Source organism: Antechinus flavipes, chromosome 1, assembly GCF_016432865.1.
Source record: "Antechinus flavipes isolate AdamAnt ecotype Samford, QLD, Australia chromosome 1, AdamAnt_v2, whole genome shotgun sequence".
Lineage (NCBI taxonomy): Eukaryota > Metazoa > Chordata > Mammalia > Dasyuromorphia > Dasyuridae > Antechinus > Antechinus flavipes.
Genome location: NC_067398.1, coordinates 710,261,188 through 710,275,099, shown reverse-complemented (window position 1 = coordinate 710,275,099; position 13,912 = coordinate 710,261,188). Strand labels below are relative to the sequence as shown.

The 13,912-nt window shown below is 42.3% G+C and overlaps 1 protein-coding gene across 1 annotated transcript in view; it reads right to left on the bottom strand.

Moving 5' to 3' along the window:
• MYO18B (myosin XVIIIB) overlaps positions 1-13,912 on the bottom strand; it is a 335,406-nt gene that overhangs the window by 42,186 nt on the left and 279,308 nt on the right. Inside the window, 2 exon segments of the mRNA XM_051973021.1 lie at positions 5,406-5,552; positions 8,645-8,692. Coding sequence (XP_051828981.1) covers positions 5,406-5,552; positions 8,645-8,692 — 195 coding nt within the window.

The following is a 13,912-nucleotide window of genomic DNA, read 5'->3' as shown; positions in this document are numbered from 1 at the left end:
TAATTACACATCTGTTTAATCCATAATTTCTGATTTATTGCCATTCACTTCTAATTACAATTGGGCCACCCTCATGACAGAAAACCAAATGAGCTCGGAGAAATGAAGATAAGAGTCAGATAAGATGCATGACTGTAAAGGGAATATCACTCTCTGCTTTATTGAAGGCTTTTAGAGCCCACCTGTGGGATGGGCCCAAGATCCCCTGAGAAATCCAGAAGCCTGAAGGATCCCCGCCTAATTCTTTACTGGATTTGGAGTCATTTCACTTTACTAAAAGAAAGATTCAAAATTTGGACACAACGGTAATTGCAGTCACAGAATTTGATCTGGAAGAAACCCAGAAATCAACTTAATCAATCTATAAACAAAAAAGAATCCTCTCCCTACAAAGAAGGTCATCGATTTGAGGCTAGAAATCACCTTCAAGAATGTTGAGTCTGACCCCCTCATATTAGAGATGAACAAAGGAGGCCCCAAAGAATTACTTGTCTGAGGTCATATAGACAGAGTTGGTATGGGAACTCTGATTTGGAACCAAATAGTCTTTCCCCACTACCACAGTACCTCCTTCTTACAAGATATCTCAGTGGTGAAATAGAGCACTGGACTGGATCCATCAGGAAGATCTGAATTCAAATCCTACCTCAGACCCTAGACAAGGCACTTAACTTCTGTTTGCCTCAGTTTCCCCATCTGCAAAATGGGAGTAATCATAGCACCAGTGTCCCAGGGTTGTGGTGAGGAACAAATAAGATAATAATTACAAAACACTTTGTAAGACTTAAAGCATTTATCTGTTAACAATGTGGTCATCTAGCCTTTAACTGATAAACTCAAGAGAAAGGAAAACCCATGGCAACACCCAAAATATCCCCACCAACGATGCTCTTTTCAGACTCCCCCCAAAAAACCCTAACAACCTAAGATAGATACCACAAGGATTCATCTCCTCATCATTTAAGAAACTGAGGCACAGAAGGAATAATTGACTTATTATTAATAACTGGCAGATACTTAAAGACCATTATCAAAGTCTGCTAATTTTTGCTTAAAAGGCATAGGGTCAAAGGGCAGGAATGGTCCCTAGAAGTCAAGGCTAATCTCCATATCCTGCAAATGAGAAAACTGAGGCTAAATAAAATGAATTACCTAGGTTTACATAGATCTGCTCACTTTAATCCTAACTATATCAGCCATATATAAAATACCCACGTATGTATATTCCAAAATCTTGTATCGTGTTTTATACATCATAAACTATATTTGCTCTTTCAATATATATATGGAATAGCACACACCGGAGGGAGAAGCAGGAAATCCTGGCCCATCATTCTCCTGTCCTCCCAAGTCTCTTCCAAGCTCTTCCTTTTTTTTTCATCAGGAAAATATGGTTGTTGGATTAAAATGATTTCTCAAGCGTCAGCCAATTCAAAAGGCAACAATGCTATGATCTCTGAATATAACTCTCATTCACGGTGTTTTCAAGCCCAAGGCTTGATAAAGAAGAAGCCAGACCCCAAAATAGCAGTGAACCCCAGGAGCCCCTTGCACGGCCTGCCTAGGACCAGGCTCCAGAGCAGTTGGCACACGGGTCTCCCCCGAAGGGCTTCCATTTAAAGCCAGATGGGACCTCTGAAGAGCAGATCGCTCCTCACGTCTGCTCAGATGCCAATTTTTCATCCGTGTTATGTTTGGCCAAAGTGAATGGGAGCAGGGGACTGGAAAGCACAGGTGACGGCAGCCAGCTACTTGTGGGGAGTTGCAGAAAATGCTAATTTTATGACTGTGAGGTTTGGAAGGAAGTGGAGCTATTTGAGCCCCAGGGAGCCTAATAATGGTAGTGTATTTGATAAGTGTGCCTAGTGTGGTTTCATTGTAGTAGAAGGAACAGGAGGAGGAGATGGTGGAAGAGGAAGGAAAGAAATAAAGAGAAGGGAGGAGGAGAGGAAGAAGATGAGAAGGAGGATGACAAGGAGGAAGGGGAAGAGAAAAAGGGAAAGAGGAAGGAGGAGGGAAGAAGGAGAAGGAGAATAAGCTGAATATAAAACTGGAGAGGAAGGGAGAGTCCATAAGGGTAAGGGACATAACATCCTATTCCTCCTTTTCCTCATGATCCTCACAACAACAGGAAGATTGTTGGACTAGAATTGGTCTCGTTTCCCAGTCTCTCAGAGAGGTTAAGGGGCTGGCCTATTGTCACACAGTCATTGTTAGAAATGAGATTCAATGGATCCGGCCATTCTGGAGAGCGATTTGGAACTATGCTCAAAAAGCCTTCAGACGGTGCATCCCCTTTGATCCAGCAGTGTTTCTACTGGGCTTATATCCCAAAGTGATCTTAAAGAAGGGAAAGGGACCTGCAAGAATGTTTGTGGCAGCCCTCTTTGTAGTGGCCAGAAACTGGAAACTGAGGGGATGCCCATCCATTGGAGAATGGCTGAATAAGTTATGGAATATAAATGTTATGGAATATTATTGTTCGGTAAGAAATGACCAACAGGATGACTATAGAGAGGCTGGAGAGACTGACAGGAACTGATGCTGAGGGAAATGAGCAGAACCTGGAGATCATTATACCCAACAACAATAATACTGTATGATGATCAATTCTAATGGACGTGGCCCTCTTCAACAATGAGAGGATCCAAACCATTTCCATTTCTTCAATGATGAAGAGAGCCATCTACGCCCAGAGAGAGAATCATGGGAACTGAGTGTGGGCTACAACATAGCACTTTCACTCTTTCTATTGTACTGATGTTTGCTGGCATTTTGTTTTCCTTCTCAGGCATTTTTTTTTCTTTCTAGATCTGATTTTTCTTGTGCAACAAGACAACTATATAAATACGTATACATATGTTGGATTTAACATATACTTTAACATATTTAACATGTATTGGACCACCTGACATCTAGGGGAAGGGTTGGGGGGAAGGAGGAGATCATTTAGAACAGAAGTTTTTGCAAGGGTCAATGTTGAAAAATTGCCCATGCATATGGTTTGTAAATAAAAAGCTTTAATAATAATAATAATAATAAAAAGAAATGAAATTCAATAACGGCAATGAACAGGAAAGAGAGCATTGGAGTCAGAGGTCTTGTATTCAAATTCTTCCTCCCACACTTGTGACCTGCATGGCCTCCAGCGAGCCATTTTAATTTCCTAGTAAGCGATCCCAGAAGTCTTCTTATTTTACAAGTAAGGAAACTGAGGCAGACAAGGTATTTGAATATAGGTTTTTCTGATTGTAGGCCCAGCATGTGATAACATTATATAGCATAATAACATACACAAAACATTTTACACTCTTTTCATGTGACCTTCACAATAACACTATGAGCCACATGCCAGAGACATCACGCCCTTTAATTCACAGATGGGGAAACTGAGTCACAGAGAAGTTGAATGACTTGTCCAGTGTCAGGAAAGATGAGAACCTGGGGCCTTCCCATCCCCAATCGCTCACTCCCCCACGTAACCTCCCCCACCACAGTCGGCTCTGGTAACTCCTCAGACAGTGGCAGAGTTACCCAACTGAGCCGCCGACACGGCCTTCCTCATTCACAGTCAGTATCGCTTCTTCCTCCTTCCTTCCTCTTTCCTTTCTCCTCTTGAACCTTCTCCTCCTCCCTTTCTCATGATCCTCCTCTCTTCTCCTCCTCTCTTTTACCTCTTCTTCTCCTCTTCCCCTTCTCCTACAACAGCACCACACCAAGCACATTTCTCAAATGTTCCACCTCGCCTTCCCCCCTGCCCACTTTTCCTGCCAGCCCAGCACCCTGAGTCTCCCCAAATGTTTTTCAGAGTGGTCACCGGGCAAGCTCGGGCATGGGCCTTGGGAACAATGGCAATTTAGAAATCCATCTGGGAATGTTTTCCCAACATCCTCACCACCCCGAAGCTGCCGTTAGAAAGATGTAAACTCCACAGTGAGAAAGGGGCCTGAGTATGTCTAACATCAGAGAATCCGAGCTTGAATCCCACCTTTCCCATGTCCCTTCCCTTCTCCAGGGGTGACTGTCCTCCCTCCAGGTAAGGTGGGCCTCCAGCAGGAACATTCTACTTCCTCTAAACCCAAGCAGGGAGGACATGGTGGCTCAGGGTGCGAGCTACTTGTTGGCTCAGTCTATTTGGTTCCCATGTAAATAAATTACTGAGGGTGGAAGCAGTTAGCCAGACAGAGTGCTGGCCGTCGGTAAACTGAATTCCCTTCTCTCTTGCTTCTAGTTGAGTCAGAAAGAATACTTCTGCCTCCACACAGTCTTTATGGAAGGAATGGTGGAATAAAAGTCAAGAATCCTGAGGGTACTTATTGACCAATCACACTCAGTTTCCAATTTTGTAAAATGGGCATTAAAAAACAAAATGGGGGACGGTGGGATCTGGAGGCAGAGGCTTTTTTTTCAGCAGCCCATTCCTTGGGCTAGACTTGGAAGTCTCCTGAGCCTCTGTTGCTCTCTCCAGAAGAGGACTGGAGATAGGTGTGGAAGCCCCATAATGTCACCTCTGGGGGAGGCTGAGGCTGGCGGATCTCTTGAGCTCAGGAGTTCTGAACTTCTGGGAGATAGGACAAAAAATAGAATAAGCCCTATTCTCAAAGAATATAGGATATATTCTTTCAGCCTGAATGAGATACCAAAATCCAATTTCTTTTTAAAAAGATATTCGATTAGATGGCCTCTAAAAACCCATTTCAGTATTGAGTCTCATGATATATTAATTTGTTGTTTCTCTCTGGGTCTTTATTATCTCATCTGTAAAAAGGGTATAATAAAACTTGGACTGTCTATCCCACAAGGTTTTTCTGAAAATGAATGCTCTGAACTGGAGGAAAAAATCAGGCAGTCAGAAAACATTCCTTCTATTACTTACTATATCATAGTTCTTACTCTATTGCAAGCAACGTGCTATGTGTCCAGAATACAAAGAAAGCCCAAAACACAGGCCTTGCCCCCAAGAAGTTCCCATTCTAAGGGGGAAGGTAAAATTGAGGATAACCAGGCAAATGCTGGGTTCTGTCCAGAGTAGATGGGAGGCAAGTTGAGGGAGGAAGTAGGGGGGCGCTAGAAAGGTCTCTCATAGAAGGGTAGATTTGAGCTATGACTCAAAGAAAGCCATAGATGCAGGAAGAGGAGGTCAGAAACAAAGGGGAAATGGGAACTATCATTTAAATAAAAATTATCATTTTATTATGATATTATGTATGTTTTAAAAATCACTGTTACACTATTTGTTACGTTATAATGCTTTATAACAACATTCTGCTTCCATGCTGGCATTGCCTGGGGCTAAGACAACCCAGTTCTGAGCTGGGATATCACAAGAAAGAGCAGAACCCGGGAGGGCCCTGTCATTTCCCCTGCATCAGTGGTCCCGTGGCCACTGTTTGACAGTCTCTTACCTCTGATCCAGAATTCCACTGCCACTGGCCGACTGCTGCGACGGACTTCTTGTGTTGCTGGGTCTGATCGAGGATGAACTCAACCAGGATCCGATACTTTCGATTGGCTGAGAGCTGATGCAGGAGTCCAGAAGGGACTGATTATCTCTGGAACAAGAAGACAGAATTATCCACCCCTGCCCAAAGGTGAGCCACAAAATAGCAGTACCTTCCATAGTGCCCCACCCAGAATGATTTCAGCCTTTCTAAACCCTCTTCTGCCTCTCTCAGGGGGTAACCTTCACTGAGGCAGTGATGCTCTGGACCTCAGTTTGTTTAGTTAGTCGGTTTTCACCTCTAAATAAGGAGATTGAAATAAATCATCTCTTAAGAGTCCTTCCAGCTCAAATTGCATCTGGACCAAAGTTGATGGGATTGAGAGAGAAAAGAACATGTACAAATCATCTGGTCACAGAATTAGAAAATCATAGAGCCATTATTTTACAAATTTCCATTCAACTGGCCAACTGTATGCTTCACTTCTTCACTTTGTTGGCTTGCTTCAATACTCAATACAGACACAATTTCCTGATTCCCCAGTTGGTCATTACTTTTCCCTCTGATTTCTGTCTGCCATCCATCCATCCATCTATCTATCCATCCATCCATCCATCAATCTATCTGCCCCTGTGTAAGCCTCCATCTATCCATCCATCCATTTATCTATCCATTTGTCATCTATTCATCTATTTATATCTATTTTATCGATCTTTTTATTTATCTATCCCATGTATGTCTCATCTCCAATTTATAGCGGGAAGGGGTAGCGATGGTGGCTAAAGGGGTGCGAGAAGGTTCGGAAAAATAGAACAAGGTCAGGTTATGAAGGGATTTTCAAGCCAACCAGAGAATTTTTTATTTGATTCTCAAGGCAACAGGAAACCATTGAAGATTATTGATGAGGGGTTGGAAGGGTAGGGGTAAAATGAAATGATCACTTTATGTTTTATGTTGACCTAGCAATTTGACCCACCAAGAGCTACTGCAGCAGACCAGATGAGGATCTGCTCCAGAGTGTTAAAGGTGAGAAAAAGGAGGGATGTAAGAGATGTTGGGAAGGGAGAATTGACAAGAGTCGGTTACAGATTGGACACGGGGAAGTGGGAAGAGAGGGAGGAAACCTTTCCTGATCCCTCAAGTAACTAGCACTCTCCCTCTTCAAACTATTTTGCATTCATTTTGTTTGTATGGATTCTGCATATATTCATTAGTGTGTGTTGTTTCCCCCAAGAGAGTATGTCAGTGAAACATTAGGCATTTATGGAGCTGCTACTGTACTACAGAAGCTCCTTCAGGCAATGTTTCATGTTTATCGCTGCAGCCCCAGAACTGAGCCAGGACCTGCTGGAACACGGTAGGCTCTTAACAAATGGAGTTTAATTACAATTTTCATCTCAATAAAAATGACTTGCAGATATATATCATCGCCTCGGTGGTGTCATTGGTCCTTTTTAAGAACCACCAACCATTGCCACCACCAAAGTCTTCCTTTCTCTCCTGGGCTTGTCCTCCAGCTCCCTTGGCCTAGTAGATGTTTCAAACTATCTCCCAAGAGCATCACAAACTCAAAATATCTAAAACAGATCTCATTAGCTTTTCCTCAAAACCTACTCTTCCAAGTTTCTGCACTGCTGTTGAGGACTCCATCATTCTTCCATTCACCCAATCTCATGGTCATCCTTAACTGTGACTTCTCCCTCACTCCCCATAGGAAAAATAAGAAATGAGGATTTATTGCTATCTCTACAGTCTGTTGGAATATGTCCCCTCCAATCATACATGCACCTACACCCATACCCACACACACCCTAGTTCAGGTTCTCATCTTCTCCTCCCGGACTGATGCAATGTTTTTCTTCATGGTATTCTCTGCCTCTACTCTCTACCTACTCCATTCATCCTTCACACAGCTGCCAAAGACATTATATTGAAGAACAGATATGACCATATTATGCTCCTACTCAATAACCTGTGGTGGCTCCCTATTGCCCTGACCTCCCATTCTAGTTGTTAGGAATGACACCTCTTTCTGGAACTACCTTGGTGCATTTTGTATTCGTATCTATTCATCTATGAAGGGACTATCTTCATCATTAGGATGTAAACTCTTTGAAGGCAGGGACTATTTCACTTTTACAAAACCTGTCTCCTTTACTTAAATAAACACTGAGTATTTAATAATTGCACATAACAAACACTAAGTAGTTGCTTTTTATTAATGAAGGCAGGGACTATTTCGCTTTTATGAAACCTAAGTGTCTCCTTTACTTAAGTAAACAGTGAGTATTTAATAATTGCACATAGCAAACACTAAGTAGTTGCTTTTTATTAACGGAGAAAGAATTATTTCATTACTGAACTTCAGTTTTATTATCTATAAAATGGGGGATATTAATAACTTCCAGTCTCTAAAATAAAGTTGATGAAGAGCAAAGGAGAATACATTCCAAGTGCTTTGTAAGCCTTAATTATTATTAACATTTATTAGCATTTACTTTTGTTTGTTCATTGTTCCAGACCCATGATTTCTTCAGGGAGGGAGAATTCTCAATATGGACACTCTCTCCATTGAGGACATTGTAACACATAAGCTTTGAGAGCTGCCCGCATTAATAAAGGCTTACATGATTTGCCCAGAGTCACACAGCCAAAGTAGTAGTATTTGGGTTTAGGTTCTCCTGCCCCAAAAGTCAATTCTATTTCCTTTAACATCCCATTTTATAGATGAGGATATTGAAGTCCAGGAAATTCCAGTGATTTGTCGGGATAATCTAGCCGAGTAATAGCAGAGCAGCGAGAGACTCCAAGGCCAGATATCTCCCCACTGGGCCTTGCTGCCTTTCCTGAATAATTACCATTCTGTAACCTGAATCTTGGCTTCCTAACTAGATGGCTTTGCACTGCCTCCCCATCCTCCAGCACCAGAGCAAGGGACTACCACTTACTCATTAAAGGAACTTGTTAACGATTTGCCAATGCCTTGATTGAGATATCCAGCCTTATCTACTTCTTCCTTTCAGCGTGACAGCTGACACTTCAACAAAGACACATCTCCAAAGGCCCATTTAGGGAAGAACCCAGGTAGCCTTTCTAAGTGGATATTGACAAGTGCTCGGCAAATATGCTCCCGGAACGCTATGGATCAATTCATCATATCTCGTAGTAAAGTGCCCAGTCAACCCTGGGGCCATTTCACTTACATGTCTCTTTGGGCTCCAATAGGGGAGGATTCCAGCATCGTCCGGGCGCTAGGAAAAAGGAACAAATGTAAATGAGTCAAAATTCACTTAATCCTTGACTCTAAATGATTTTTATCTCAAACTCTTCCCTTCCCAAGCAACAGCTGGGAAGACAAGTGCCTGGTCCCTTAATGTCCCCAAAAGGCACGTGAAATGAGATGGGAGTCAGACATGGTGTTTTACCCATAGAATGGTGAAGGGTGATATACAGCCTTTAACTGCAGCAAATGAGGAACCAGAGGGGAAACAACAGGGGGTACTAGAGGGAGAGGCAAAAGATGGGGAGCAAATAGCAGTTCTGCTTCTGCTTATGGGCTGGGGGACTCTAGCTCACTCACTTCCCCTCTTGGGACCCTACTTTCCTTATCTAGACACTATATGAGATGCCTTCTAGTTTTCATTCTATATTTCCCTAGGATGGTTAAGGGAGAGATTTTTTGAATATCAATTATCATTGGAACTACCCCTAAAAGAGCAGCAAATAAACAGAATCAAAAAACAGCCCTCAAACATGGAATGTCAGAACTGGGAGGGTTCTTAGAACAGGGAATGTCAGAACTAAGATGGTCTTAGAGCAAGGGATGTCAGGACTGGGAGGGACCTTAGAACGGGGATGTCAGAGCTAGAAAGGCCCTTAGAATAGGAAATGTCAAAATGAAAGATTTCAGAATACAGACTATTAAGAGCTGGAAGTGATATTAGAACAGGATCTGGGTTCTGTTCTCCCCCAATCTGCACAGCAACATGGCTGTCCTGTTGGGATGTTCAGATCAATGTTGAACTGAAAAGGCTTTTGCATTGTTCCCCTTTTGGACCCCTATCACTATGTCCAAGGTAGAACTAACCTTTAAAACATGAATTCCTCAAGTCCCTAGTAGGGATCTGAGAACACCTATATAATGGAATTGGCAGAGCCTTTGGGGCTTCTTGGTGATAGAACTGCAACTAAAATATGAGTCTTCCAAATTTTTTTCCCACTATGCCACACTATTAGTCTCAGAGCCATAATGAACAATTCTTATATCCTAAGAAAATTTAATTGTAACATTGGATGCAGAAAAGTGTCCACTCTTCATGAACTCATTCCAGGACAGGGAGTGATCCCTTGCCCAGAGAGTGGGGACAGTGTTCTAGCAGTACAGTAAATGGATGGATGGATAGAGACAGACAGACAGATAGGAAAGGTAGAGAGACATTCAGAAAATCAGAGAGGATAGGTAGATAGAAAGGCAAACAGACAGACATGAAAGAAACAGAGAGACAGAAAGAAAGAAGAGAGAAATAAATAGTATAGGTAGATAAAGAGATAAAGAGACAGAGAGAACAAAGTAGATAGACAGGATAGGTAAGTAGATGGACAGATAGATAAATAGATGGACATACAGACAGACTGACAGTATTTAGATGGATTTGAACACATCTCTTTCATGTATAGTGAAAGAAGAACAAGAGTCAGCTCTGAGCTCACTTTTCCACAGGGAACTCTCCTAAGCAGTCCTAGGAAGTAGGATTCTGGCAAAGCGACCACTTCACTCCAGGGGCCCTAGACCCTGAGACGTCTGTCTGTCCCCATGGCTTTTTTCCTTTGGAGGGGAGCTGCTCAGAGTTCCTTCTCATCACAGTCTCAGAGGATCAGAAATCTGGGATTTTATTTTTCTTTTTTTTATTCATTAAATTTATTTTATTTGAAAAACTAAAGTAAGAAACAAAGAAAGACAGAAAAGAAATGCAAAACAAAATAAAGCAAAACAAAAGACAACATTGTCGTGTGCCCAACAGAACATCAGGGAGGAATTTCAAATTTATATATTTTAAATTAAATTGATCTTGCCAGATCAAAAAAGAATGCATATTAGTAGAAGAAATTATATTCATGAATGTCCACTTTTTCTTTACTTCTTTGTAATTGTTCTTTGGTTCTCTGCTGTGCACGTTATTTACTTTATTCTTTTTTCCCCTTTCATGCCCCCACCATCTCCAAACAATCTTAAGAAAAAATATTTTTTTAAAAATATATATTTATGTAGATATATACATACACAATCACACACACCCCTATGTACATACACATACACACACACATACACCCCACATACACACACATCTTTCCTATCTCTGCTGATTTTTAAATTAAATTCTGCTCCATAACTTGCCTTGCTATTTCTTAACTTCTCCCCACCTAAGGATCCCTCCCTTGTCTTCTTCCATCACCCTTTGCCTCCCCATCTACCCATTCCCCTTATTTCTTTAAAGATTTTGGAGAATGTTATGCCCTTCATGGTATATACGTAGTGTTGTCTATTGAGCCCATTCCCAATGTAAGTAGGTTTTCAGAACTATGAGCCCTCCTCCCTGCTCTAATGCCTCTGTGTCTATTCTTCCGTTGCACTTCATTTGTATAACATGATTACTATTTTTACCTTCATTCTGCCAATTTTTCTTTTGAGCTATCCTATTGTTCTTATGAATCTTAAAAATATAATATATATAAACATAAATAATTTATCCATGTTTAAACAGTCTGTCAATATTAAATTCCTTAAAACTGATCTTTCTAGTTGTAGTTCCAGTATATTTGAATTGTTTTTTCTTGTTTCTTACAAAATTTTTTCTTTGATCTGGGGGTTTCAAAATTTGACAATAATATTCCCATGTGTTTTCCACAAAAGATTTCTTTGAAGTAGTGATTGGTGGATTTGTTTTTTCCATTTCTACTTTCCCCTACTGTTCTATCATTCCAGGACAATTTTCTAGAATTATTTCCTGCATTATTGTATTAAGGTTCTCTTTTTGGTCACAACTTTTTGGCAGTCCAATTATCCTAATTATCCTTATATTTTCTCTTCTTGATCTGTTCTCCAGATCTCTTGTTTTTCTTATAAGATGTTTCATATTCTATTCTATTTTTTCATTCTTTATAATCTGTTTTGTTATTTCTTGGTTTCTCATAGGATTCACTGGTTTCCCCTTGCCCCATTCTAATTTTCAAAGAATTATTTTCATCTTTGAGACTCTGTACCTCCTTTTCTAGTTTGTTAACTTTTTTTTTCATAATCTTTTGGTTTTACTTGGACGATTTTCATTTTTCTTTTTAGTTTTTCTTCAATGCCTCTCATTTGGTTTTTAAATTCTTTTTTGAGTTCTTCTATAAATTCTCTGGACATTCCCTATAAATTTTGTTTCACTTTATTCTCTGGGGTAGAACACTGGTCTTTCCTGTTCCCATAATATGTTTCAATGATGGGGTTCTTTCTTCTTTGCTGGTTCATTTTTTTAAATAAGACGCATTAGAGTAAGCACCTCTAATTATGAGTTGGAGGGATAGTGCCTCAAACTTCCTTTCAGCTCTCCCCCTGACCAGGAACCCCACCCAGGCGCTCCATCCTCCTGCCAGTGCCTGCAGTGTTCCTTCCCTGCTGCTTCTGCACTCACTGGGTACTGTTCCTTCTCACCCAGAGCCATGTCTCAGCAGCATAGCTGGGCCTGGAGCTCCTAATCAGCCAAGGTTCCCTCAGGCTACCTGGATTCATTCTGGGGGTTAAAAGTCTCTGTGGGTCCTGCTGAGGCTCCTGCCACGGCTAGCTAGCTGGAATGGTCCCCACTTGGTGTTTTTGTGGAGCTAACCCAGAGGTCTTTACACTTCAGCCAGCCTGGGATCTTTCTTCAAATGAATTTGAGTTGTATCAGGAAAACCTCAGTTCTACCCCAAGTCTTGATTTTTCACTAGTCTATGTTTGCCCTCAGGCACAAAGCTGCTCTGTTTTGGGGGGAGTCAGGAGAGTTTGATATTTACCAACCTATTCTGCCACCTTCCCAGAATTCTCCCCGAGATCTGGAACTTGAAGCAATCTAGTACTAGCCCTTTATTTAACAGAAGGGGAAACTGAGGCCCAGTAAATCGTGCAAGGGCACGCAGGTAGTGAGCTTCAGAGGGAGGATTTGAACCTGGGGCTTTGTTTGCAGAGTAATGATCTTCCCACTGTATCATTCAGTGAGCTCCTTTAAAGCTCTTTGTGGCGAGCTGAACATTTAGGGGTTTCTTAGCAAAGACCCTAGAAAGGCTGGCCATTTCCTTCTCCAGCTCATTTTGCAGATGAGGAAACTGAGACAAACACAGTGAACTGACCTGCCCAGGGTCACACAGATAGCAAGTGTTGGAGGCCAGATTTGAACTCATAAAGCTAGAACACCAGGCTGATTCACCCTGTAGTGGCCCCTCTTGAGAGCTGATTTATCTTTGTATCTTCCTCCCCTCTCCCCTTGCCACGTCGTTCATCAGCTCACCTCTTCCTATGTTCCTGTCTTCTCCCACCTAATTCCCCCCCCCGCCCCCCATTCTTCAATCTAATGATTCCGAGGCTGTTTCTCCAACAAGACACTCTATTCCTGGTTATATTCATTGGCTGCGGCCCCCACCCAGAATGCTCTCCTTCTCGCTGCTTCCCCCCACCCCCCGGCTTTCTCCATGTCTCAGATAAAAGCCCTCCGCTCCGCCTGGCTCCTCCTGGCCTCCCTTCAAGGGTTAGCTCCCCTCCCTTTTGGCCCAAAGCCTCTCCTGCCCCATCCTCCCTCTCCAGCTTCTGGCTGGTCCCTTTCCCCCTCCCCCCACTCTGTACCTAGCCATTTTCTGAATGTCTGCCCCACAGACTGGGAGCTGCTCAAGAACAGTCTTTATTGCATCCCTAACTAACAAACTCGCCCAGTGCCCTGCACAAAGTAGGTGCTTGATAAATGCTCATTGGCCGATCAGTGAAGGCTCACAGTGACAAGAGCTGGAAGCTCCATAGACCTTTCCCTTTGCATACGTGATCTCAGTGGAGGTGGAATAGGTTATGCTGATAAGGACCTGAGGCACCGAGAGCTCATGGTATAGTCACCCAGCCCTCAAATGTGGGTTTGAACTCGGGGCTGCTTGACTGCATTGTTTCAAAAACAAGAACGGAACCAGGCTTCTTGCCCCCGATCCAGCGCTCTATCTGTATCATTACGCCGCTTCTCGTTATATTATAAAGCCCAGGACTTGGGACATGGAAACTCCAACTGAGAGGCTGCTTCTGGTCTGGCTTTCCGAGCACGTAGTGAGACGGAGTCAAAGAAAACCCGCTGCCTTTGAGCTTAATTCCCAACACGGGAAAATGTGACTTTTCATAATCTGACCGATTCTCCCAAAGACCCTCCTCGTGAGTTTGTGTTGGCGCTGGGAATGCTGATTTGGGGCTCAGGCGGGAA